Raw genomic sequence first — 26,153 nt, 5'->3', positions numbered from 1 at the left:
CACTCAACGATCAGCCCGCAAATCCCGCTCGATATTAGGATTATTGGGAGTCTGGCACCCTTTACGACTTGGTGGTCAGCTGAGAATGCACCTGCTTTACTCTTTCTTTCTGGAATTCCAAGGAAGCGAGCCAACAATAGTCTTCTTCTATTCATTCCTCGAAGCCGGTCCGGCCACCTGCCCATGTGGGTTGGCTCACCCGACACGTCTCCTCTTGTGTAAGCTCAAGCGGCGTGTCAATGAGTTTGCATGTTTATTCTCACGTTGAGTCCTTACATGGAATACATCTGTCTACTCATGTACAAAGCTTCAGGCGAAGAAACAGCAGATATGATGAATTCAGTTCCCTCATGTAGAAGCAGCACAACAAGCGAAGCACGATTGTCAGAGTTCATCTCAATTTGAGAGATAGTATCAGCAGCGGCTGCCTTCGTCTAAGGACTTGGCTCATGAGTACCATCAGAATCCAGGATGTCCGACCTCCGCCAGCGCTTCCCTGATCACATCCTCCAAGCCATTTGCCGGTAACCCGAGCTCTTGATTGCGCACCGGGTGAACAGGTTCGAAGTGACCACTGTATTTTCCCTGAGTAAAGCCGATGTTGATCAAGCCATACCCAGCAGAAGCATCGCCTTGCTCCCAAGCCGCCTGGAGGGTTGGGATTAGCTCCTTGGTCTGAATAGACTTCCGCTGCCATTGCTCCCCGGTCAGACGCTCAATAGTCTTGACGAGTTCCTGCTGAGAGGTTGCAAAGTCGCTGGTAAAGACAATTTGATTAGCTGTGGAGGTCGGGTTTAAAAGGATTCGGTTCAGGGCCAGGGCCGTATTGTTGAGAGTGGTCGTGGAGAATTTGCCGGTTCCTTCATCGGTGAAGGTGATAGTTCGGTTGGGGTAGTCCAGACCCAGAAAGTTATTGCGGAGAGACCTGCCAAAGCCGGCAATTTAGTCATGATCTGTTTAATCATGGATGCAGAGGTCTGAGGGAGCGGACTGGGGGGTAAATGGCATACCAGCCGATCCACATGCCACAGGCAATGGACGTCCATGTCAGTCCACTAGACTCTTTTGTCCGTAGATACGCTTGCACTTGTCCCTTGTCTTTGAAGACGCGGGACAGCTCCTGGGCCGCTGGCGTGTTATTGTCTAGCCCATACTCGGAGGGCACGAATCGTTTGACCCTGGCAGCGATAGCAGCATCAATGAACTTCAGCTGCTCTGCCACAGAGAAACTAGTGGTCGCGTTCACGACAGCATCCTGGCCTTGGAAAGCCTTAACCAGATCTTCCGGCGGATATGAATCCGCGATGGTGATGATCGTTGCTGTAGAGGGAATACTGGCACGGGCTTTGGACGATTCCCGGGTGAGGACCGTAACATTGAATGTGGGTTCGGACAGCAGGGACTTTAGAAGGACACTACCCAATGAGCCTCCTCCCTGTTTGAACTCGTTAGTCAAGAGCAGATGCCGTGGATTGGAAGACGTACACCAACAAGGATAATATTCTTGTAGCTCTGTTCACTCATTTCTGTAGTCTCGGGCTACTAGTTGTGCGCAAACTTAGAAGTATGAAGGGAATTGAAAATAAAAGTGGAACTACCCTGTTCGATTGACAAACTTAACAAGTAGAGCTTTATACCACCACGGGACTCTCCATGCTTGTGGGTCAGGCTAATCTAGAAAGCTATAGTAAGCAGAAATGGGGTGGCGGAGGATCACTAATCTGTATAATCACCACTCGTATCAATCACGCAAGGTCACATCCTGGATCGGAAAGGATCACTAATCACCCGAAAAGGATAATCCTCAGTCCGTAATTGCAGCCCGACACGATCTAGTGCTGATCCTTCGTGTGAAAGAATCATATTTTGCTGCAGATTAGATTGTTGTCCGCTATAGCGTTCTCTCTACCCACTAGTGCAATCAATATATGGCGCAATGAACACCAGCATCCACAAGTAGTAGACACAAACACATCTTCGCATGGAGTTCAAGATAGCATGGCAGTCTCCCTGTACCATGCCTGTTTTGTCCTTCACGGTACATCAACCGTCGGAAAGATCTCCCAAGGCGTATACCATGCTTTCTCTTGGTCGTTGACACAATAGTCTCGTAGGTGGGAGGAAGAAGGCTGACCCCAACTGAAACCAAGATAATATCAGACGGCAGGAGGAGCAAGGGATGACAAGCTAGCATGAAAGCACAACCGATGATGTCCCACAAAACGATATGTCTTTGTCTTTGTCGTGATATCACCATTTAGTATACCGGCAAAGTCTTCCATGATAGCAGGCAGATGAGCCATCAACGTCTCGCTGCAGGTATAGATCAAGGTTGGGATAGCCAGAGATCTCCATCGATTTAGCCGGCAGGATTTGCTGACATGGCTGCTCTGGCTTCTAGAGAGAATGGTACGCGCTGTCCAGAAGAAATGACGCTCTGCCAGTAGACCAGACGAGAGAATAGAACCAAGTGCGATTATGGCTCGGTGGCGCGGAGCGAGAAGTGCTAACAATTGCATCAGGAAAGAGCGAGCGGCCCAGTAACTCCCCCATGGCCAATTCCGTTCAAAGAGACAGCGAAGCCACCTCAACAGTAGAGAAAAAACAGCGTTTCGAAGAGTCTTCGAGAAGAAGCAACCTGCTTTTTGCCCACCACTCCAGTCAACTCGTCTTGCCCCACATCAGTCTCGATTATCAGCAGGGACATGACAATATGGCCAATTATGTATCGTATCTTTCTACCGTTAGAGGAGGAAATAAGTGACATGCTACGTGTCAGAAATACCGGAAGGTTAAGAATCATGCCTATAGCGATTGGTATCAACAAGATAGCATTGCTTCGTCGCATAGGTTCACTCTGCAACAGGTTATGCTCTTTTCAACAGAGGGTCGTCGCCTGAGGGATATATGAACGTATTGAAGAATGTCCGGAAAATTGTCAACAGGAAGGCTGGATACAGAGCATATTCCATTGCGAACAGAGTCGGGACAGCCCTCATTGATGATAGCAGAATGTGGGAAAGAGATGTACTAGCTGGACTAGTCGATTGTTCTTTCTCTCTTTGGTCAGTGAGGCAGATTAAAACCATAGTCTTTTTAATTCATAACAACGTGGTATGTCTCGGAACCCATTTCAACGACCATCCGTCGACCAGTCACGAAAATGACGCAGATCAGGCGAGTCTCCAAACTTCAAGCTAATGCCAAGCTAACATACAACCGTTTCAAGCGAGATTAAGCGTTTTGGATCTTAGATTAGGCAGAGGCAAGACGAGAAAGATCTACACTAGATCCAGATTAGGGCCGCCGTCTGCCAATGACTTGTTTCGGGGCCGTACTTTAGGGTCTTTCTTGTCAGCTGGTATTTGGTGGTTTCTGGACGGACTAACTAGGCTAAATGATATTCGATTAACGTACCATATGCAACTACAGTAAACTGTCACTATTTCCGCTGATTCCTCGATTATAGTAAATCCCTGCCTGCGTGCATAAGACTGTTTTAGTTATGCACATGTGTCAGCAATGCACTGATGACAGATCAGTGATGTCACGTTTCCAAATTCCGTAACAACCACTTCACTCCACAACACCCACACGCTGTCGCGATAATCATCTTGTCGTCATGCCTGCTTGCTGGGAGACTAGATGCCTTTCCATTCTCTCACTCTCTCGCGATTGGGCCAAGGCCTGTCTGTCTCTTTCTGCTATCATCATACACGCGTCATGGCACTGAGTCGTGCTTATGATGTTCCTTGATATCCCCTCCGCGATATTTCGGCTTCAAAATTCTCCAGCGACCCCTAACCCTCCATGGAACGCCAGATCTCCCTCTATTCTCTCCGACTCGCCTGCCTTTATCCCATTTCTGCTCGAACTAGCTATCATCTTCGTCAATCCTATCACCGAGCTCTCTCCTACGTTAGTCCCGTCAACATGAGAATTGCCATCACGGGTGCTCGAGGCACGGTCGGGCGCGAGGTCGTCAAGACGGCTTCGAAGGCCGGTCACTCCACCGTTCAGGTCGACCGCACCGACACCGAGTACGATGGCACCCCCAACTCGGAGATGAAAACCGCTGATACGGCCAACGACTACGCAGCTACACTCAAGGCCTTCCAGGGCTGCGACGCCGTCATCCACCTGGCCGCGATTCCCGACCCAGTGGACAAAGGCGATGATCTTGTGCATAACAATAATGTCAATTCGGCATTCAATGGATTTCGCGCTGCCACTGAGCTAGGAATCAAACGCATCTGCTACGCCTCGTCGGTCAATGCGATCGGCCTCGAATACGCCAACCGACCCCTACAGTTTGACTACTTCCCCGTCGATGAGGAGATTCCATCCCGTCCGACAGACGCCTATGCGCTGGCTAAGGAAGAAGCGGAGTTGCAGGCTAGGGCTTTCGCCCGATGGTATCCTGGGACGAACATCGCCTGCATGCGGATTCACGCTGTCTCGTCTCGAGCGGAGGCGCAACAGGGACATAAGGAGAACTGGGACACCTCGGCGGTGAAGAGTCTGTGGGGCTGGGTTAGTCCCACGGCGACCGCGAGAGCGTGTCTGTTGTCCGTGGAAAAGAGTGATATCCTGAAGGGCTGCGAAGTCTTCAATATCGTGGCGCCGACAACGACGCAGGATACCCCGTCTCAAGAGCTGGCGAAGCAGTATTATCCCGACACGGAAATTCGGGGTGGCTTTTCAGGAAACCAGTCTTTCTTCACCACCGATAAAGCGAAGAGAATATTGGGATGGGTACACGAAGAGGAGGAGTGACTCAATTACGGTGAATTGATATGTTCGCGTCTGTAGAATGTTCTGTCTAGTTCTCAAATAAGAACGACTTCTTTATTGTCCATAAACACGGTATGTCGCTCTGGTATACAGTGGGGCAAACTGACAGGTCAGGAGATTGTCGCAATCACAATCCCCGATTAGCTCAATGTCATTCACGCTGACCATTTTGAGCGATTCTGCCACAATCTCTCTTCGTCTTCAGGGTTGCAGGTCTGCGGAACATGAACCATCCCTCCCCACATTGTTATCATCCTCGCATTTGGAGTCCTCTGCGAGACTGTCTAGACATGTACAGTACCTTCCTCCCTTGTCCTTCCAATCCTGGCTGAGGCCCGCAATCACGGCTGTGGCCGCCCCTTGATCACAGAATTCGGTGATGCGAACAATGTGCACGTTGCTCATGATTTGGGCTATCAACTCCGAGCCACTGAGATGGGAAAGGTCGGTAGAATACTTTCTGCGTGGGGATTCGTGGCATGCACTCGGGCGCCTAAGCGATGATCGATCTCGTTACGCAGATGTAACTTGGCAAACGTAGAAGGGGCGTAGGGAATGCTATGCTCGTTTTCACCGTGCTCGAAGTGATAATTGTGAGTCAGGCGCCTTACTTACAATCAAGCTCATCGCCGCCATACCCCCTGCCAGCACGCCAAGATTGCGCGTCGCATTGTACCATGCGTCAAAAATATTGACGTCGATTTTGAAGGGTCGAGCATGCTTCCATCTGCTTCCTTTAGAGGACGCACGGTGGAATGATGGGGTGGAACGAAATTCCCTTACCACATGTTAGACGTATTGATACATGGCTCCAGGACATTCGAGCGGAGGATTGCCACCCTCTATCCTCACCCATAACAGGCCATATGGGCAAATTTGCCTTGCTATATCAAGCCGCACGAGCACATGCGAACCTACTAGGTAGGGAGTTCCATTGCTTCGTTGAGCACGATCCGGAGGATGAATCTATCAGCGCCCGAGTAATCTGGCCACGTGACTTGGGCCTATAAGCGAGTTTCCCCAACACAGAGAAGTCAGTTAGCACCAACACATCAACACCAAGGAATCAACATCTCAGGTTCCGAAGCCATCTCCTGAGTAGCCTTATTTCATCGATAGAATCGCCGTAGGATATGTTCTTTGCCTCTCACATTGGTTGTGTGCATATCCAGCTTGCCGAGGCCCCATCAGTGCTGACAGCACTGATCCAAGCCGATGCGCTCCTCAGCTCGCGGCCTTTTGCAATCTTATAAATTCAATCACTTTGGTCTTAGGACGGTGGATCTGCTCGGAAGTAGTGTACATAGAAAATGGAATTATAAGAAGGCAAAGGAGAATCAAGATCGCGAAGCCGGACCATTGGTAATCAAATCCCATTGCCACATTGATATCGACAACGGCCAGTATAGCTACAGTCTTTCACAGATCACAGCAGATAATCCTTCCATTCTTCCGCGAGGCACTGGCTTCTAAGGATAAGAATCATCTTGTGCACGAATGATATCGTCGTCGTACGAGGAACAGCTTTGATACTCATGACCTGACGATCCAGGGCTGTGTCCTCCAGCCAATCTGACTCTCCGCTCCGAAGAGAAAGCCATCGGGGCATTCCCACTCAGTCGGCGGATCCGAATAGGCCCATCACCACTGCGGCACACCTCAAGCCTGGTGTTGGAGCTCTTTGCATAGTGAACAAGCTAATGAATCAGCCATGTCAGCCGTCGCAGCAATTATTCATTTTCCCCCTTCCACTGCCTAGTTTGGCCTCTCATGTCCTGTACGCGGATGTCTTCGAATAAACCCGTGTCGTGGTATGCCACGATAAGAGTCGGGATCTGGGTCACCCAGAGCCGAGGGGTCAAATCTGTCATATTTATTTCTTCTTGACCATCCGAGTCTTGAAATCAAACATGGATCGGGTTTTGATATCGATGATGCTATTCTGAGGGATTGGTCGTCCCCCTTCTCGGACTTGGAGATTTGCCAGCGGCTTTTCAAGATCAGGACTGTGATTTCCCCGAAAACTCTCAATGAGGCTGTTAACACCACCTGCAACCACTTCACTCCACGTTCTGTTGGTATTCTCATGGCTCGCCTCTGATTTATTGTCTGGGATGTAGCCGTCTGCTTCAAAGCGAACGGGATAGTGCAGACCGCCAACGTCATACTCTATTATTTTATGATGAATTTCTGAGCCAACAAGCCCCGGCCCCCAAGTGGTATATTCGTCCAAAGGTGTATGCCCGTAACCTCTGACGTCAGGTATCAAGTCTGTCGGCGAGTTCTTCCTTCGATTAGAAAACACACCGTTGCCGAGTATTTATCTTAAAATTTGTCTATATAGATAGAGGATTTTGATTAGAGTAGCTAATGGTTAGGTTAGGTTAGATTAATTAAAATTTTTATACCTGACTGTAGACTAATAGTTAAATATAAGAAATATGTATTTTTATCTAAATTAATTAATAGTTAACCTATCGATTAAATTTCTTAGTAATTAAATTCATTTAGAAAAATAGTATAAAATAATAGAATATTCCAATTTTATTTCTGTCTATTTTAGCTTAATTTCTACCTGATTCTGCTTAATTCTGTCTAATTCAGGTATAACAGTTAACTGCAGTTAACTGTTATACCTGTGGTTAATCTGATTTTTATACCTTAACCTGACCACTAGGTCAAGGTCAGGTTAAGCCACTCTAATTTTGATAGGCGGGAATAGAGTGGCTTAACCTGACCGTTATACCTTAACCTTAACCTGACCTTAACCTGGCGGTCAGGTTAAGGTATAAAAATCAGATTAACCGCAGGTATAACGGTTAACCGCGGTTAACCGTTATACCTGAATCAGGCAGAATCAGGCAGAAACTAGGCTAAATTAAGCAGAAATCAGGCATAATCAGGCAGAAATATTCTGGTACCGGATGGCTTACCGGCTTCTGCCGCTGACACCATGTACAGTGTCTTGCAAACATGAGAGGTGTGTAAAGGTTGTATCCCTCCGCTCGAAGCAATGTCCGGCAGGAAAACAGTGGACCTATGAATTGACAGGTAGTGCAAACCAGATGAGAGAGATTCAACCCAGTGATCTGCAGTTTATCTCGAGAGATAATGACTTCTGCGTGGCCCTTAACCATCTCATTGCGATGATCAATCCAACTATCTTCAATCTTTTTTTGATCTGCCTGCACCGGTAACAGTTTTCATACTCGACTGCATACCAGTTGGCTCACTTGACCACCAGTCAATGTTAGCCATGGCAGAAGTCAAAAGAAGTTCACGTGACAAATCCTTCATCGCTAGACATTCCTTTCGCAAGCGTGATCGGAGTATGCTATCCCATGTGGTCAAACCCGTTATAATATCGAGTATCTAGAGAATCAACCCATTACGTACTGGGGCGCAGGATGAGCTATCATGAGATTGGTGGCTCTACCTCTTCGGAATCAGTGATCAGATTATGACAACTCACTCCGCATGTGGAAGATACTGTATGCTTGACATACTCGTCCCAAGGGAAGCCAAGGTATCCATTCTCCATGCAGTGCGCTGATACGGAGTTTGGCTACATTTCACTTAATGATGAAATGCCAGTGATTACAAGAGTCTCCTCGAATTCTAACCAAATCCTAGCCTAATTCTGATCTAACTTTAGCGTAGTATGCTCCAATTGAAAATCCTCCTCTAAGCTTACAGATACAAATTGATAACACAGAAACTTGACAGCCCGAGTTCTGGGAAGACCAGCAATCATCCAGAGTCGATGACATAAACACGAATTACGCCACGTATCGTAACCGTTCTAAGAAGCATTTGCAAACGGAGCTTGTCGGTGTCGGATACTGATATGTGAGGCCCTGCATAGCCCCCTTTATCCCTTCATAGTCCGCGCACAACGCAGAGGCAGGAATGTGTGAGCTAAAGTGCTATGTAACATCTCCAGCATCCGGGAACAGGCTGCAACATGTGTTTGATCTAGTTATTGTGAACTCTTACAATGACGAATCACTGACCTACCTGGCCTAAGAGTCGCCTTATATCCGCCATCTTTGGGCTGGGGCACGTCAGCTGCATAGAGAGACGCGTGGCGGACTAACATTCGTTGATATGCCGGAGGTGTGACACGCGAGAGCCATAGCTATGTAATTACAGAGGATAGCTTGACCCATGGTGGTGTTAAAATATGTCAACTCTTGTTTTTACTTGCCTTGATCAATTTGGTCTCCTTCCCCAGCACCCCAACAATCGCGCGGAGGTTCTAGCAAGCTTCCATATCATGACGCAAGAGAACCCAGGGAATAGATGAAGATGTAACTGACCCATTTCAGTAAGCCACGGCGATGACGTGTAGACATTATCCACTATGATGCTCATATTTTTGAGATGGAATTCCAAGATCCAGTTCGAGAGGCCGTTCTGCTAATATATAAGAAGTCTAATCATTTCCAATGGCTAGTAAACCATATATGGCATACCTTGCAAAATAGAAACATAAGTGTTTCCCGGATCCCAGCATGCAAAAAGTACACAAAATCCCGCATGGTGCTGGCCGCTTGATACCGCCCCGTCCCGGTACTTATACTTTACTTACCTAGCTTGTCTATCGCTCGAACTTGCGCACTGACCTGAAGATAGAGTGGCAATCACCCGATCATATTTTTTTAGGCGACGCTCTCAAGTTGAAAGTGGCCGAAGGGACCAAACTAGCCAGGGACGTGCGCTTTGCACTCCCCAACGGCTTGAAGCTAACGTACGGGGAGATCAACGCCTTGGCCGGGGATTTCTACGGGACTTGGGAGCCGATTAGCGATCCAGATGAGCCTTATGAACGAACAAATTGCTTTAACCGCGCCTGGGAAACATTGGCGCTTGGAGGCGATTCCCGAAAAGTCGAGGCGAATAATATACTCGCCATTATTTACGACCAGAAAGCAGCTGTTGAGCAACGGATCAAAGACGGGGAATCCCCAGCGAACGCTTATAAGGCTGTATATGTGGATGACCAAATGTGGAACTTCAAGTTTCAAGGGGTAACAGGTGCGCGCAAGGATCTAGGGCTTCCAACATATGTGAACCTCGCTGCGGTTGACTGGGACCACTTCGGCGCGGATGCCCGTCTTGTATACCGAGTCGGACATGATGCGGCGGTCGCCCACGCCTATCAGACCGGCGACCTTATGACGGCATATGCGAAGAACGCTTTCGCCGATCACTTCCTGCAAGATTCTTTCTCAGCGGGCCATGTGCGAACTCCGCGGCGGGCGTTGCACGCGGCCGATGAATATGGTATAGATCATAAGGCCCAGGTAAAACCGCTCTGGTGTTGCGGCAAAGAAATGTCGCGAGTCATTGAATGTTGGGGTCCCTGGTTGACACGTTTTTATTAGGTTATGCACGATGAAGACGGCGCAAACGGTCTTGTGGTGTCCACTGCCGGCCCCTGCCAACAATCATGGAGAATGTACGGAGATAATAGTTTCTTGGAGCCGGCAAACCATGAAAATCGCCAGCGCTGCTCAGACGCCCTGCAGACGTCTGCTGACGAAGTTTTCGAAGCCTGGCGGACTGGGGCAAATGTGAGGCGCTATGGCGCACTGGAATTTCTGCCGACAATTGAATCTGCATTCGAAGCACCGAACCCCCAGCCTCTATACCACATCCACGCACGGGAGGGCTGTGAACTGTGTGGCAATGAAATGCAGCGGTAGCAATGGTTATTCTTCTTTTTCTACAAAAACCGGGCATCTATTAGGGCTAGCGGGTGGAATAGTGTGATAAACAAATATCCTTCGCGAATACCAAAGGTGCCTGTGTATTGCCCTGAGGTGGTGTTGTTGCTAATCTGTCTAATCTTGCGGGGCTGCCGCAGCCTTGGCCGGCGGTGCGACCAGCTCGCTTAGCTGTCACATGACGGATGCCTTAGGCCTGCCAGATAGGATTCCTTTGCAAATACTTTGCGAAGGTTGGAAAGGCAGTAAGAGCCCTTGCAGTATCACATAATTTGGCTAGAGGACTGTTATAGATCTATATTTTCCAAAGGCTCACGGAGTGGATAGGGATCAACATTTAATGGCAGAGTTCCTGCCTTCTGATTGGTGAGATCATTCACCGCCTCCAGGGCCGCGTGTAGATAGCCCTCGTCACGTCTCCAGCGCAGTATTTCTTGATATCCAGTCGAATAGGGCGCTCGTTAAATATGTCGTATCGCCCTCCTAAAGCAGGATCAAACAGTCGCCGAGTATTAGCTTTGTTAAGCCTCCATGCTTGTTTCTCTGCTGCCGAAAATTACTGTCATTCACGACACATTTGTCTAGACCAGCTAAGAAATCTTTCGATTCCTTTCTTGTTCCCAGCTCCATCAATTGAACATCTCTGATGCCGTCAACGGAGAGTCCAAAAAGAGCGGACAATGCATCTAAATCACGCCGAGCATCAAATAGCACATTCAGCATTGCCGGACATTCTAGCACATATTTGAGAGATTTGCCATCTCTATTGACGGTTGAAAATGCTTCGTTTCCCAATTTGTGTACGTCGATGAGGTATACAATGCTTTTATTGGGCACATAGACCGACATGATTGAAATCGAGCCGCATCGGCCGAGGTTCATTCCCTCCAAATTGATAAAAAGTGAGGGAGAGTCGGTTCGTAGCCCTGTAACCGCTGCGTCTATGACCGACTGAAGTAGAGACACGGAGTCTACGACAACGATATTGATGTTAGCTGATTCAACGGACATGTCTGACTTCACGTTTAGGGGCTTTCTGTAGAGGGAAAGTTCGTAGGGTAGTGTGGAAGAAGGGTGGGAGAAGAGGGGTTTAAGTGGTCACGTCATTCTCGTAAGTCTGAGATCCAGTGCTCATATCCCTGGCCTCGTGCATATCCTCTATCAAGGCCAAAGGGTCGGGGTAGCCATACAGTATGGCATTCCTGCATGTTTGCTTGAAATCTTGCGATAGTGGCCGCAATGGTGGACACGTGCCGTGAAACTGCACATCTTACAGCAATTTCTCCAGGTAAATAGATAGTAACGCCGAGTTAAATAGCGGTCGGATGTTGTAAACCACAAAGCAATCAACTACAAAGTAATCGGTTAGGCTACATCGTGCTGCCCAATTTCGAAAGGTCCAGCACAGGCCGTAATGCGTGCTCATTTTGACCGCGCGGTGCAAGGACTCAACGTATGCAATGTGCGATAAGCCCCTCTCAGTCCTTGACTGTAGAATATTTGCCCCTCGTAGATGTGTCAAGTACAACCCTGAATTTCCAACCTGGCGGGGTTGCGAACCTCGAAGGTCGATCCGCTGGTCGAATCCACCCATCGGTGGCTGACGAAGCCTTGAGTCTGGAGGAGATCCTTTTTCTTGAGATCTGAAAGTGTGTGAAGCATTGTGTGGAAGCGAAATCAAGTTGGCTTGGAGGTGTAGAGAGGATAGAGGGGGTTATCGATCATGGCTAAGGTATTGAAGTATACATCCAGCATGGGTGTATCTTAATAGCTAAATAGCCGGCGGGGTTGCTCGGTTGCTCGGTCTGCATTATACCCCACAATTAATCGCTAAGTTCCCAGTTCTCACTCAAATTTCATTATGCTGCAATTCGTCGCATCTTTCCCCAATACAGTCAACCCCGCCTCTTGGTGGGATGGCATGAACTGATGATGTTTTGCCCAACCTTCTTCTGCAATGCCCGTGCGTGCGGGGTTACCCAAAGCCATCCTAGATATAATCCCAATTTGAGTACTTCTCTCCGAATACCTTCTTTGGTATTTTTGTATTTCTCTGACCCAATGCTACAATCGATCATGTCTGGTATTCAGGCCCAGCTTGACCAAGGCGCGGTCCCCCACGCTATTTCCAATGTCTGCCCTCCCGGCACCAAATTTCACCTCCTCGAAGTGGGATGGCTGGAATGTGACAAGGGCTTTGTGATTCGTGGTGGCAACACCAGCCTCAAGTCGACCGAGAAATCTTCCTTCGTGAACGAACGCTGCGAGATGCCCATGTATTGCGTCCTCATCGACCACCCGCACGAAGGCTTGATTTTGTGGGAGACGGGCAGTGGGAAAGATTACCCCGAGGTCTGGGGCCCGGTGGTAGCCGACATCTTCGCTCGGGTGCAGTACGAGCCTCGCCATGAGCTGCGCGCCGCCATCGAGGCCACTGGCCATCGCATCGAGGACATCTGCAAGATCATCATCGGACATTTACATCTGGACCATGCGGGTGGACTGGACGAGTTCTTCGACCGGAAGGACGTCGAAATCTGGGTACATGAAAAGGAATTGACCAATGCTTTCTGGTCGGTCGCAACCGGCGCAGATAGTGGCGTGTATCTGGAGCATTATCTAAAATTATCGCTGTAGGGAGTTCGAATCAGAGGATGCATTCACTTGGTGTCTAAATCGCTGACTGCGCTAGATAGGAACTGGAAGACCTTCAATGACCAGACGCTCGACTTCTGTCAGGGCATCACGCTGCACCATCTCCCCGGCCACACCGATGGGCTGATTGGGATGCAGATCAATATGATCAACACGGGCACATTTTTTTTCATCAGTGATCACTGCCATGTCATCGAGAATGTATGTGATGTCTAAATGAATTCGAAGATAACCGGCTGATGCTGGACTGACATAGTGGCGCGATGGGATCCCTCAAGGCTGGTTGGCGCGCGATCATCCGTCTTGGTTTCGGAGTACGCAGCGGCTCAAGCAACTGCAGCGCATCACCAAGGGACGGGTGATTCCAGGGCATGACAAGGGCATCTTTTTGGATCTTCAGAAAGAGGCAGATGTATTCACCTGACTGGGGATTGGCTGATGTCAGGATGTTGGCCAGAGAAACCCCCACCATCTCGGTGTAAGCAGGCCACTCGCCGAGAACGGCTGTAGCGTCCCGGGCCTGATACTTCGATACTTATGTCAATGATAGCCTTTCCCACTGTAGTCAAATCCAACGCTACCATGACCACTGGGAAGAGCGGAGGGGTCACGCTGGGCGAGTCGATCAGTAGGAGCCGACCGGGCAGAATAGTATATTGAGGCAAATGTGGATCAGATACCCGACATACGATGGAGTCTGGAGCCGCGTGGTGGCAAAGGGTAGAGAAACGAGGAAATAATACCGGCGGCGGATGTGTATGTAAGCTTGGTCCGGGAGGTGTAGTGCAATGCAACCTTGAACCCCTTGCTCCCTGCCTTTCTACCTTTAAACAATATAGTCCTCCACTCCTACCCGAAGGACAAGCCCATCGACTTCGGATTGTGGGACTATTCGATCAACACCGATGGTCTTCACAACAATAACGATGATCCCCGCTTCGAGCTGGCCAAGCATCACTTCACCGACGCGGCCAAGAACCTCAAGATGCATCATCAGAAGGCGCGTGTCGTTTATCGATAAGCCAAAGACCAAGGGAGGGTGGAAAGAGAGATGCCCTTTGAGACATGGAGTGTCACCAATGTATGCTGAATCCCTCGCCCAAATCCAAAGGGACTTGCTTGCATTCGTTGGTGACTAACCTGACCACCATGTGCCGGCACTGCAGATGGCCTTGCACGACTTCCGCCACAAGAAGGACCAGCTCGTCCAGGCTGGGTTGATGGTTTATGGGCCGGCCTACCAAGCGCAAACGGAGCAAAGATTGCGCGAGTCGGCAGCGAAAGCGGCCAAAGAAAATGCATATTTTATGGTGTAGCTGAGGAGGATTTGCAGCCATTAGTTAGCACTGCATAATTGATTCATACTAAAGGCACACGATCCCGTTTTGGTTACTTCTCATGCCGGAACACAATTTTATGCGCCTTCCGGGCCTCAAAGTCGCGATAGGCCTGGGGAGCTTCCTCCAAGTCAACCACATGGCTACACAAGAACTCCAATTTGGGGTGAATTCGTTCAAAGACAGCCAATGCCTCGTCGAAAATACTCCGAACGGGACAGCGTCCAAAGGCCATGGTAACATTCTTGCCGTAGCACAGCTGGCCGTTCAAGGGCAGCATCTCGCTGTGCACCCCGATGGAATGAATTGTCCCCCACGGTCGCACCATGTCAAAACACATCATGAAGGCGTCAGCATGGCCCACCACCTCGATGACTACGTCGGCTCCCCGTCCATCGGTCACCTCCTTGATTCTACTGACTGGATCGGACGATAAAGGGATGGGAATGGCACCCAAGCGCTCGGCCTCGGCGAGACGCTCGGGCACGGAGTCAACGGCGTAGACGGTGGAGACCATGGTGAGAGCGCTGACGATGGTGCAGAGCCCGACCGGGCCGCACCCGACGATGGCCACGGTGTATTCGCTGCGGTCGCGAGGAGCGAGATTGTTCAGAAAGCGCGAGGCAGCGAAATAACCGGTGGGGAAGATATCGGCCATCAAGACCAGCATATGGTCGGGCACTCCGCGGGGTTTGCGCACCAGCGTGGTCGCGGCCAACGGCACTCGCACATACTCGGCCTGTCCCCCATCGATGGTGTTGGCCGGCACGGAGTTTCCAAATAGAAAGCCCTGACTGCAGCGACTGGCTTGGCCACGCACACAGTAATAGCATTCCTGACACGTCGCATAAAAGGGCACCACCACCTCATCCCCGACCTCGAAGCCCGTCACCTCCACGCCTTTCTCCGCGATCTTCCCCACGAATTCGTGGCCGCAAATGAAGTTGGTCGGACATTTCAGATGGCCGCGGTAGAAATGTAAGTCCGAGCCCTGTCCGGTCAGATTGTCAGATTCGAGGTGCCCAAGTCAATGATTCACTAGGGATGGGTGGTTTGGTTACACATAACGCCGAGGCGGAGACTTTCAGGATCACATCCTTGGGAGTCTGCAACTTGGGAGTCGGTCGGTCTTCAACCGCCACCTCATAGGGGCCTTGGAAGACGACCGCGCGCATAGTCTTGGGGAGCGACATTCTGTATGACTGGAGTCAAGAAGAAAGGGAGGAGAAGGAAAGAGAGGAGCTGAAGTTTGGAGAATCAGTTATTGAGCATTGGGGTTTACATCGAATGCGGGGTAAATCATTCCACCACCCATTCATTCGGCTATAACGGTTATTGCATGGATGACAAGAATATTAATCTATGCTGGTATCCCCACCTCGCCCAACATCTTTGTCCCCTCCTCTCCTTACCGGTATACTTGAACCTCTGCTCCGACCTCTAGGTGGGCAGCCTCGGCGTTGAGCCTCGATCGAGATCATATTCGACCACAATATCGGTCCGGATGGTCACATTGGTCCCATGAGAGCCACCGACAGCTTGATCCTCTGAGGGGAATTGCTCCAGGGAGTGGGAATTTCCCCTCGTGTCTTGCGCAGTAATGGCCACCACCGTCCCTTTGTCATGAGTGTGTGGAACCATGTTCAACTCGAGAGCTTGGCCTTGGGCGTTTGATTGATTGCCATAGCAGGGGTAGCCGCTCGTCGGGGATCCGTTCTTTGTGACGATCGATAACAACAGTCGGATAACAGGCGCACAGGTGGCCAGCATAAGCCTAAAGTTCTCGATCCTGGATATCGAATGTCAGTGGTGGAGGGGTGGAATAGGAGACACGTGACGTACTTTATCCACAGGACAAATGGCGCAACGTTGTCTATCGACCTCGACCTAAGCTCAGTTGCCATTCATGTACTGAACTGTGGTGTGGTGGCAGTAGGACTCGCGAGTGATATCATTTTGGTCGTCGATCGCAAGGAGTAGCTGTTCCTCGACGCATTAGCCACCCTTCCGCCTGTCGTTCGAGAATCTCTCATGGCATACCCAGGTTCGCGCAAAGGACGCCAAGGCTGACAACAGAAGCGGCCCACTGAGGGCCACCGTTTGCCACAATCGGCGTTTCCGGGCATCGCGGGGAATCTCCCGGAATCGAGTACAGGGATCCCAGATGTGGTGGAAATACTGCAATCGATTGGCCTAAAGAAAAAAATATCCATGAGTACTAACCGCAGCTCTCTGGCTCTCGGCTTTGAATATCTTACCGCGCGGTATGGATTGGGCCCACACTGGGCGAGGATTTGGAAGATTGTCACCATGTTCACGATGATTTGGATGCACAGGCAGCCGACAATAAGAACACGAAATTGTTTGTCGACGCGGTGAAAGCACCGATAGAGAGAACACATCATTCTGGTTCGCGAAAATACGGCGGCAATGAAGGCTAGCAATCAGATTAAACTCCAGCTCTGGTGCCGTCACTCCCATGTCTTAGACGTACCCAACAGTTGTGATATATACTCATACTTCAAGGTGCTTGTAATCTCGGTCTGGGATAAGGTCCATACATGGCGACCAAGTCCTGACGTGTAGCTGCGGTAGTCAGATATAAGTGAAAAGCAACCGGTATTAAGGTAAGAAGGACAGTGCAAACCTTTTCTGGACGAGGACCATTTGGGCGAGATCCAGCCCATAAGCGATGGCATAAAGCAGGTCTTCTAGCCCCCACAGACGATCCGGTGAACTGACCCGGGGTACAGCCCATCGAATACAAGATTTACCCACGGATCGGAACAGTAGTACGAGCCCAGCCATTGCTGTCAATACTTAGAATGAAAAAATGAGTATGGTAAATGGCGTTTGTTTGACAGCGGCCCAGATTGTCCTACCCAAGACGTCGCTATATAGGATATAGCTATGAACGCTGACGTGGTTAATTGTGTCTGCTTGATTTTGATCTAGCCCTGAGATTGGAATGTGACTGACCGTACGTTTTTCCGTTGTCATATTGGACCGTCATTGTTGATCACAAACAAGCTGTAGATGGGGCATATTCGAACGTCGGTAGGAGATAATCGAGAATTGCACATTCTCTTATAGAGAAGGTATGCCCTTCTGCCATCATATTCTCCTCATACACAGAATCAAGGTTTCAGAGAGTTGATAGTGGTGCAGGAGAAGGCTGAGGGTGAGGTCTGATCACGATTTCAAGGAGTGGGAATTGAGTTTCTTTGTATAGACTTGGATGCTAATCTAAGAACCAGGACTGGACCCGGTGAACATCGTCCGCCCTTCCGTGGTCGTATCTAGTGCTTGAGTAGACAGGTGCACTCCTTCAATATGTATCCCTTATTTCCCAACCTGCTCATTTCACCAGTCTTTCTGCATCGTAGGATAGGCTTCGAAGGTGATCCTGAGTCTAGCCCGAGCCGCCAGTTGACGCCAGCTGACGCCACCCAGTAATCATACTGGCGTGTATGTTCGCATTATATACATTCTTGGTAAACACTTGAGTCAGTGTGTACTACAGGTTTCACTTCGGAGGCTCACTACAGTGATTTACCTTTGCACCCACCGACGTGCAATGCCATGGCACCAGGGTGAGCACTACTCCACCAGCCGTTGAATTGATGATCTATCTGAATCGAATTCAACGTGGATATCCGTCCGAATTACTACACTGGCCCCATCACGCCTTCCTGACCCTTGGTTCGCCGACTCTGGTCGGCTGACTAAAGACGGTTGGCTGTCGGGCGTGTGGCTCACCGGCATAGTCAAAATCATCGTCCCTTTGTCCTGTACGTGCGGCACTAAGTCTAACTCTAGGCCCTGGTCATGTCCATCAGAACGATTGCCGTAGCCGGGATAACTCTTGGCCCCAGATTCGTGATTAGACATATTCGATACCAAAAGTCGAATGATGGGGGCACATGTCGCAAGCAGAATGCTGTAGTTCTCAATTCTTACGGCGATGGTCAGTACATCCTATGGATGAGGGCATGATCTCGGGAACTTACTTCACCCATAGAACAAATGGCACAATATTATCTACCCGAAACACTATGTGCTTAGCCACAAATTGGTGGTATAGTGAGGCACTGGACTTACGAGTAATATCATTTCTTTCCCCAATGGCTTGAAGCAACTATCCATCATCTGTTCAGCGAGGCCCCATCCCATTCTCGGCCAATCGGCTTACCCAGGTTTTTATAATTGATGCGATGCCGGACAATAGCAGGGGCCCGCTGAGAGCGCAGGTTTGCCACAACCGCCGATTCCGTGACCCCCGGGGAATCTTTCTGAACCGAGAGCAAAATGTGTCGCTGTGGGAAGGACCATGGTCGGTTGCTCGCATCGTATACCGCCATAGCTGTACCGCTGACAGCGCGGTCAGAAAGAGGTCAATTCCGGAGTTGAACCCTTCACCAATCAGCACTCAAGGCATCCTCATACCGGCCAACACTTACCTCCTTGAACAAACCCGACCATTGTTTGAACACTTGGTGACTCGCAAACAACAGAGCCGTCCGCCGGGAGGTCATCCCACATGTAGTGAAAATAGTGCACTCGGTTGGCCTGGTCGTGATTGGGAAATGAATGAGTGCGATGGCCAATCAAGCAACAACATAGAAAGAAGATGAGGACAGGAACACTATCGCAATAGCCTTACCGCATGGTATGGATGCGGCCCACACTGAACAATAATCTGCACTACCGTAACCATGTTGATGATGACCTGAATGCACATACACATGATAATAGAAATCCGAATCCGTTTATCAGCACCATTGAAACAACTGTACAGAAAACACATCATTCCAGTTCGAGAGAGCATCGAGGCAAGAACCGCTGGTCATTCGGGTCAGTAGACTGACCTGAAACTGTGCAGAAAATTCGATGTGCACCGTACCTAGGGGCTGAGATATGAACTCGTTCTTCAGTGTCGCGTTGAGCTCAACATCGGTCAAGACCCATAGATGACGTCCGAGTCCTGAGTTATAGCTGCTTTGGTCAGAACCATGAGCATGGTGAGCTGAGCTCTGAGGCAAAGACTTACCTTCGTTGAACAAAGACAATATGGGAAATATCGAAACTATAGGCTAAGGCATAGAACAGGTCTTCCAGGCCCCAGAGGCGGTCTGGGGAGCTGACCCGGGGTAGGGCCCATCGGATCCACGACTTGATCGCGAACCTGAATAGCAATGCCAGGCCTGCAATGGCCGTGAGGGCCTACAGATTCGAATCAGAATGTTTTGTCTCGCTCGTAATGGCCTGGGATGTCCAACCCAAGCGGCATAGATGTAGGGGGCAGCTGCAGAGTGATGATGGTTAGTGATCAAAAAGCAGATATCCCACCGAAGGAAAATGGTACACCAAAACTGACCGTAGTTGCTGTCGCGGTCGTGTTCCGTGGGCATAACTCATGCGAGATATCGCCGCTGCGCTTCCAATAAATCGCGTAGGAGTTTGTCCAAGTTCAACAGTCGTTGATCGAGGTTGTTCATACGGAAGCGACGGGAAGAGATTTCTTTGATGGCCGAGATCACTATACTGGGTAGACAGCCAAAGCAACCAACATGACAGCCAGGGGTTTGCAATAGCCTTTCCTGACATATCAGCCTATAGTATGCGTGACCTGGTATTAGTTACTACACAGTCGGGCGGGGCGCGAGAGCTCTATCAGTTGCCCTGACCCTGCTGGGAACCCTGCAATAATTTTGCTTAATTTATTACGCTAGGATGCGAGGGTAAGCACTAAGAGGGTGATGTCTTGGGCCTAGCGTAGGCCATTTAATACTTACTGCCTCAGGGCTAATTGCGGTGATTCCCTGGTCCGGCAAGAACAGCGACCGCCGCAAGCGACCGAGACCGGGTCCGAGGCAGCCTTGAATGGGTCCAGGGTTGGATTGGAGATCATACCAGGAAGAATATCTGCGAGTAAGATGTCCTTCCATCCGACCTGGATCTATTCGCCCACAATCGGCTGCCGGGCCAGACTGTTCCGAGTACTCCAATAAACCGGGACTAGCCGCATTATCAGACTATCAGTAGAGATGCTGATTGCTGAGTGGTCGGGGAGAAAATCATCCCATGCTCACTCCGAGGCGCCATCCTGTCCCGCTTAGGACAAGTTATTTGATCCACCCCATCTACTGCTTCCAGCTAATTATATTGAGTTGACACCCCTATCTCATAACAGCTGCAGTATAGTGCAGTATCGAATCTACATCCCTGACTTGGGTATGGACTAACTATGCATGGTGACCGGTTGGGAGTTTTCTCATCTCCACAAGCCCTTCCCCTCCATCCGGATAGGCTTCGAAGGTCACCTGAAGTCCAGCCAGAGCTGCCAGCTGGCGCCATTCAGTCGCACTTCTCTCCCGACCCCCGAAGAGAACAATCATGCTGGCATGCATCTTCGCGTTATTCACATTCTTAGCAAATTCATGGATGAGCAGCCGCGACTGGAGATTCATGGCTTGCGACACTTTTTGCAGCAGGCGCGCGGCATCAAGGTCAGGCAAGTTGTGCAAAATATGCGCGAGATGATAAAGCCCTGCTCCCTGGATAGGCTGAGCGCTATGCGGATCTTTGTAATTCCACGACGAAAGTGTAATCCCAGGAATGTCGCGGATCTTATCGTTGAACTCCTGGACTACCAAATCTTTCTCCGTCAGCTCGGGGAAAGCCTCTTTGAATTCCAGCATCATTTCTCCACGACCGCCTCCAATGTCGACCATCGCGACCACCTGGCGAGACTTGGCGTCCTGGATGATTGGGCCCAGGTCATATCCGAATTGTTTCAAGCGATCGGGGGTGGTGGCTGTCTTCAAGAATTTACCCACCATGAAGCGATTGAAACTGTCCATCCGGCCTTCAGCGGCCATAATATCATATGTATGCTGTTGGGCAAGTTTGCTGTTTCCCATCATACTATATGCATACTGGACTGGGGTCTGGAGCTCCTGAAATGGGTATTGAAAGTTATTGCTCTCTAGTCGACGGAAGAGAAAGGCACCAGCCAAGAGAGCCTCCGTGGTGCTAGTAGACATTAGCAAATGGTAGGATATCAGGATTGGCGTATGCAATCTGTGCCACACAGCGTGACTTACAAGTGTAGTGCGCCATGTTGAGCCGAAGGATTATGCATTAAATGCTTGGTAATTTCGTTGGCGTAGTAGACTTGCTCGTCCGTCATATCCACAAATCCGAGCCCGGCCATTGCGTACAGCGTATCATCTGCATTGCCCAGTTATCAGTCACTCTCGTGTGGGAGTTGCGGACAGTCCCGGCTTAAGCTTACCTATTAGCTGGAGACCTGAAGTAGGGGAAGGTGTGAGAATCAGGGATAGCTCGTTAGTTTAGATAAATTATGGGGGGCAGATTACCTACAGGGGATAATGTTGTTGAAGTCGACATCCTGAGATTGCTGGTACTCAGCGAGAACCTCCCTCCCCGTGGCAGGCTTGCCAATCGCCACGAGAAGGTCGAAAATGCGGAAGTGGACTGCCACTGGTACAAACCCCAGCGCCGCAGCCTGTCTCACGTTCCCCAACGTTAGTCACACATTAGGTCTCCACTCAGTTCTAGATCACTAACCGAGGTGACTGATTTTGCCAACTGAATACCAGGCGTTAGGGCCGACATTGCGAACGACAACACTTGAGTCACTAAGTCGGAGAGTGTTCAAACGCTGCCAGGATTTAAGACAGTCATGGCGCGTCGCAGTTCAGACGGCTTAATATATATAGGAAGCCACCGGCGTTGACTAGTGGCTGTCACACTAACTACGCATGGAACATTGGCAAAGTGGGCATGGTATCTATCGGTGTCAGTGCGAACGGAAACGATCCCCGGGCTAGTGCCGGAAGAGCCACTGCATTTGTTTAGGCAGGCCGTTAAAGCTAGTCTCCTTATAATCATCGATGGTGGTCAGGTCGTGGAATAGTGTGGTCCGTCCTTCTCTCTTGGCTTCTGATTTCCCCAAGGGTCTAATTCTTGACTTGTGCCCGCAATCCCTGTCAGGGGGCATCCCACCACACACTCGCACTCTCTACCTTGCTTTGATGGCCAACAGTCTCGTCTATGCTTGTTGGCCCCCTCCCAATCACTAGTCATCTCAACACCTTAAACCTTCCTGACAAACCATCCATCTTCTTTCATTTCCTCTGCTGATTACTACTCACTTGCAATGGCACGGGAGACAGTGATTCCCTCCCTCGAGGAGCCTAAACCATCTCATACCAGCAAGGACGATCGCATACACGTGACCGAGACATCCACCGGTGGCAATCACGATGAAGATGCGCAACTCAATCCCCGGCATTGGCACCCTTGGAAAAAGCGTTTTCTGTTCTTTGCGCTTATGTCTAGCTCTATCCTAGCAGACGGGTACGTTTTTTCCCCTCAGATAGTCGAGGACAAATCAGTAACCTGCAAGAATGATAGTGGCATGACCTGGGGAGCCACCCTGATCGTTCCTCAGGCTTTGGACTGGGATATCACCGTCAATCAATCAGCAACCACGATGAACTATGGTATGTTGTTGCAAGGTGTAGGTGGATTGATGGCTATTCCCCTCATTGAGGCTTACGGCCGGTCTGTTGCGAGCGAAACCCCTATGAGATAATTGCAGATATACTGAAGCGAAACTAGCCTTCCTGTTTGGCTTTGGCCGCAGTTCATCACCACCTTCATGGTTGTCGGAGCCACTTTGTCGAATAGCTTTGGTGTTTTTACGGCCTTCAGATCCCTTCAAGGACTATTTGGAACGGTGCCCCAGGTGGTTGGCCTTCCAATAATCCATGACATGTATTCTCCGGAAGGTTTGTCTGACGCCCCCGTGGTCTTGAGGTAACTTGTACTAATGCCCAGAGGCAGAATGGTCGCAGATGATTAATATCTGGTATTGTGATTGATCTCGAGAGTCCAGTGAGCATCCAACGCTAACAGCTATCAAGGGGGACCACTTTCCTTGTTGGCCCATTTCTGGGACCTGCACTGGCCGGCTATATTGGAGCAGGGAGTAACTGGAAGGTATCCTTTGGGATCCTAGCAGTGCTCTATGGCCTATCTACCGTGCTCATTTTTCTATTTGGTTATGAAACGTATTATGTTCGCGGACGACAGTGTCAGCAGAACAGTCGCCTGTTGTCGATGTTTGGCGTCCGGAACCATAATCTCGCCCCCGGTCCGACTTTGCTCCACTGGTGCAAGACACTGGTGGTGTATATCTTCAAGACACCACTGCTGTTGACCGGTATTGCTACCATGGTCAATTTCTGCTGGCCTATTGGTCTGTATTCTGTTGTCAGTATCAGCCGATCACTTACCCTAACTAACCTGACTGCAGGAATCACGGTGACTGTGTCCACTTTCGTGGCCGAGCCCCCATATCTGTTTAACACCGTACAGTCGGCCTCGTTGCGATGGGCTGCTATCCTTGGCGCCCTTCTTGGTAAGTCTAATCATAACCCTTGCTATTCCCAACGGTAAAATTGACACAATCCAGGCTGGGCTTATGGTTACTGGTTCGACAGCTGGGTCACTCGCATCAGTGCGGCAACATACTATACGGAGAAGCGGCTCCATGGCGTCTGGGCCGCCATCATCACCATGGCCTGTGGGCTTCTTACCTACGGGTTTACCTTGAATTACGGCAAGCATTGGATTGGGTTGGCGTTCGGATGGCTGTTGGTGGTCGCGGGCATGGTTGCCAGTACAGTGTAGGTATCGCCGTCCACAAGGATTCAACTAAACTAATCTGTCTGTCTTCAGATCCATTACGGCCTACGCACTGGAAAAGTATCCCGAGCAGTCTACTGTCGTTTCTGCTATTATCAATGCATGGCGCACCGCCAGCGGGTTCTCGGTGGGATATTTCCAGCCTTCCTGGATTGAACGCGATGGAATCGCTGCGGTCTTTGGCACACAAGCAGCAGTGGTGGTGGTTAATATGATTCTTACGATTACCCCTGTCATTGTGATGGAAAGATGCAAGTACAGACAAAAACCAGGCTTGGCATAGGAACAGTTTATGCCTGCAGTCGTGTGGTGAGATGCCTTTATAATTATGTTGTTCGGTAGTTGACTGGGCACTATGCCCCAAGTTCGATTCGTACCAATAGGTTCTCTTGATGCCATGAAGATAGTCCCAGAAATTCTCAAACTCTGCATTCATATGGCAAGGATGCTCGGGTTCAGCTGCTTCCAAAATTGGATCCGAGTTCAAGCGCAGCTATTCCCGATTCCCGCTACGGTCGCATATCCTCATCTGGCCAGATACTTGATCTATCGGACAAGAGGTATAGTCCAACAATGCCAAGGAAGCAGGGTCTCAATTTGCAGATGCATCTTGGTTTGTGTGGTTGGACCGGAAGCTACCACTCCGCGGAACAGAGAGCTGCAGCTTCTTCCCCTTCGGCACTCTGGCCACCCAGTACAAGACCAGCGCCCCCAGCAACAATATAAGAAATATAAGCCGTTACGATGCCGAGGTTTCGCTATTCAAGGTTTTGATCGGCATAAATGGCAGCCAAATGGAACTTCGTGTCCTTAATCTTGCAGCATTGAAAAATACTCGTGGCAGCCGGGGGGAGCCCCAGCCGTAGAGATAGACTGCCATGTGGTCGCCACATATCTGGCTTGTGAGAGAAGCCAGCACTCAACAGAAGAAAACAGCCGTGACAGACATGGAGTTGGTGATGCTGCCCAGGTCATCTGCGGAGCCAGTAAACAAGATACACAAGTGCGCAAAGGTCGACATCTACGTCAGGAACACCCAGAAAAGTATCCGCATCAGGGCGCCTCTCTCCGCGCTCCGGCCGGCAGCTTCAGTGTTCTGATAGAACCCAATGGAGAAATAGACAAGCCCACATAAACCACAAGGCTTGAGGTGTACCGGTCTCGCTCTAACAGCTACCCGACGACTCTCATCAGCCCAAAGATTGCAAACATCTGGTTATGCAACCCTTGGAAGCCGAGGGGAGGGGAGAGTCGAGAAAGAGTAAGATGATAAACAAAATGTTGGAGGTGCATAGGAGAAGCTGGAAGTATCTGTAGGGAGGAGTACCCTATGTTTGTTGGAATGCAGGCTTGGTCAACAAGAGGAGTTAGCGCCATAAGGAGACGGCGAACTCGTGGGATGAGGTTTGACCTTTATTACTCTTATTTATGCGCAATTCCGTGTCTTGCAACCGCACTCAGGCCAGCTCAGTTTGAACATTGCGGTACTCTGGACTGGATTGCCATACCTCGTGCCAGTCAACTTGCGACTTGCTGCCAGGAGCTGCCCCAATTGCCTCACAGATCCACTCGGCCGCATTGGCGCTGACGGGGCAAGACCTACTCTGTCAGCCCCCCCTTTCCCTCGTGATGTTGCAGGAGGGTTTACCCATCTAGTAACTTGGTCATAAGCACTTATGCATACTTGATACTGTTACTAGTGTAGTTTTACGCACTTAAGTGCCCCGCGCCTCCCTTTCGCTCTATGCTGCAATGGGCAGTTGCCACGCACGAAGACCTACCATTGTGCGATCTCCTTTCCGTTGCATTAGGGTTTACATTAGGGTTTACATTAGGGTTTACATTAGGGTTTACATTAGGGTTTACATTAGGGTTTACATTAGGGTTTACATTAGGGTTT

The 26,153-nt window shown here is 49.9% G+C and overlaps 11 protein-coding genes across 11 annotated transcripts; 4 read left to right on the top strand and 7 right to left on the bottom strand.

The window, feature by feature from the left end:
* Positions 1-356: 356 nt before the first annotated feature.
* On the bottom strand, positions 357-1,577 carry BO97DRAFT_379098 (aromatic alcohol reductase). Its single transcript, XM_025693148.1, has 3 exons — positions 1,486-1,577; positions 1,011-1,435; positions 357-925 (listed from the first exon to the last, which is right to left on the bottom strand). The coding sequence occupies exons 1-3, from the start codon at positions 1,522-1,524 to the stop codon at positions 460-462; spliced, it is 930 nt and encodes a 309-aa protein (XP_025546285.1). The 5' UTR covers positions 1,525-1,577; the 3' UTR covers positions 357-459.
* Positions 1,578-1,869: 292 nt separating this feature from the next.
* BO97DRAFT_464601 (uncharacterized protein) lies at positions 1,870-2,972 on the bottom strand (the record flags this gene model as incomplete). Its single annotated transcript, XM_025699501.1, has 5 exons — positions 1,870-2,187; positions 2,255-2,544; positions 2,607-2,734; positions 2,786-2,837; positions 2,884-2,972. The coding sequence occupies 5 exons, from the start codon at positions 2,970-2,972 to the stop codon at positions 1,922-1,924; spliced, it is 825 nt and encodes a 274-aa protein (XP_025546284.1). The 3' UTR covers positions 1,870-1,921.
* Positions 2,973-3,591: 619 nt separating this feature from the next.
* Positions 3,592-5,035, top strand: BO97DRAFT_409215 (NAD-dependent epimerase/dehydratase family protein). Its single transcript, XM_025696013.1, has one exon. The coding sequence runs from the start codon at positions 3,934-3,936 to the stop codon at positions 4,774-4,776; it is 843 nt and encodes a 280-aa protein (XP_025546283.1). The 5' UTR covers positions 3,592-3,933; the 3' UTR covers positions 4,777-5,035.
* Positions 5,036-9,308: 4,273 nt separating this feature from the next.
* On the top strand, positions 9,309-10,618 carry BO97DRAFT_464592 (uncharacterized protein; the record flags this gene model as incomplete). The annotated part of the gene is made up of 3 exons (XM_025699500.1): positions 9,309-9,317; positions 9,390-10,100; positions 10,182-10,618. 3 exons carry the CDS (start codon positions 9,309-9,311, stop codon positions 10,500-10,502), a joined length of 1,041 nt encoding a protein of 346 aa, XP_025546282.1. The 3' UTR covers positions 10,503-10,618.
* A 316-nt stretch (positions 10,619-10,934) lies between these two features.
* On the bottom strand, positions 10,935-11,685 carry BO97DRAFT_464588 (uncharacterized protein). Its single transcript, XM_025699499.1, has one exon. It carries the CDS (start codon positions 11,532-11,534, stop codon positions 11,007-11,009), a length of 528 nt encoding a protein of 175 aa, XP_025546281.1. The 5' UTR covers positions 11,535-11,685; the 3' UTR covers positions 10,935-11,006.
* A 902-nt stretch (positions 11,686-12,587) lies between these two features.
* BO97DRAFT_266176 (N-acyl homoserine lactonase family protein) lies at positions 12,588-13,735 on the top strand. The gene is made up of 3 exons (XM_025690943.1): positions 12,588-13,156; positions 13,220-13,379; positions 13,435-13,735. The coding sequence occupies exons 1-3, from the start codon at positions 12,600-12,602 to the stop codon at positions 13,600-13,602; spliced, it is 885 nt and encodes a 294-aa protein (XP_025546280.1). The 5' UTR covers positions 12,588-12,599; the 3' UTR covers positions 13,603-13,735.
* Positions 13,736-14,535: 800 nt separating this feature from the next.
* Positions 14,536-15,731, bottom strand: BO97DRAFT_379092 (alcohol dehydrogenase family protein). Its single transcript, XM_025693147.1, has 2 exons — positions 15,577-15,731; positions 14,536-15,506 (listed from the first exon to the last, which is right to left on the bottom strand). The coding sequence occupies exons 1-2, from the start codon at positions 15,706-15,708 to the stop codon at positions 14,568-14,570; spliced, it is 1,071 nt and encodes a 356-aa protein (XP_025546279.1). The 5' UTR covers positions 15,709-15,731; the 3' UTR covers positions 14,536-14,567.
* A 190-nt stretch (positions 15,732-15,921) lies between these two features.
* BO97DRAFT_447080 (uncharacterized protein) lies at positions 15,922-17,323 on the bottom strand (the record flags this gene model as incomplete). The annotated part of the gene is made up of 6 exons (XM_025698728.1): positions 15,922-16,304; positions 16,428-16,495; positions 16,556-16,708; positions 16,774-16,952; positions 17,010-17,101; positions 17,163-17,323. 6 exons carry the CDS (start codon positions 17,321-17,323, stop codon positions 15,956-15,958), a joined length of 1,002 nt encoding a protein of 333 aa, XP_025546278.1. The 3' UTR covers positions 15,922-15,955.
* A 966-nt stretch (positions 17,324-18,289) lies between these two features.
* On the bottom strand, positions 18,290-19,821 carry BO97DRAFT_325882 (uncharacterized protein; the record flags this gene model as incomplete). Its single annotated transcript, XM_025691309.1, has 9 exons — positions 18,290-18,470; positions 18,526-18,556; positions 18,617-18,653; positions 18,708-18,928; positions 18,976-19,084; positions 19,179-19,357; positions 19,419-19,510; positions 19,566-19,738; positions 19,795-19,821. Coding segments are annotated over 9 exons (1,050 nt in total), but the record flags the coding sequence as incomplete, so codon positions are not given.
* Positions 19,822-20,760: 939 nt separating this feature from the next.
* BO97DRAFT_400669 (putative O-methyltransferase) lies at positions 20,761-22,156 on the bottom strand (the record flags this gene model as incomplete). The annotated part of the gene is made up of 5 exons (XM_025694303.1): positions 20,761-21,550; positions 21,622-21,748; positions 21,813-21,827; positions 21,902-22,046; positions 22,109-22,156. 5 exons carry the CDS (start codon positions 22,154-22,156, stop codon positions 20,761-20,763), a joined length of 1,125 nt encoding a protein of 374 aa, XP_025546276.1.
* Positions 22,157-22,560: 404 nt separating this feature from the next.
* BO97DRAFT_400668 (putative MFS transporter) lies at positions 22,561-24,536 on the top strand (the record flags this gene model as incomplete). The annotated part of the gene is made up of 8 exons (XM_025694302.1): positions 22,561-22,900; positions 22,958-23,107; positions 23,165-23,334; positions 23,390-23,414; positions 23,470-23,804; positions 23,862-23,966; positions 24,021-24,234; positions 24,287-24,536. Exons 1-8 carry the CDS (start codon positions 22,701-22,703, stop codon positions 24,534-24,536), a joined length of 1,449 nt encoding a protein of 482 aa, XP_025546275.1. The 5' UTR covers positions 22,561-22,700.
* Positions 24,537-26,153: the final 1,617 nt, after the last annotated feature.

The sequence above is a fragment of the Aspergillus homomorphus genome (assembly GCF_003184865.1).
Source record: "Aspergillus homomorphus CBS 101889 unplaced genomic scaffold BO97scaffold_73, whole genome shotgun sequence".
NCBI lineage: Eukaryota > Fungi > Ascomycota > Eurotiomycetes > Eurotiales > Aspergillaceae > Aspergillus > Aspergillus homomorphus.
The sequence above is the reverse complement of the archived record's forward strand: the minus strand, read 5'-3'. Positions and strand labels throughout refer to the sequence as shown.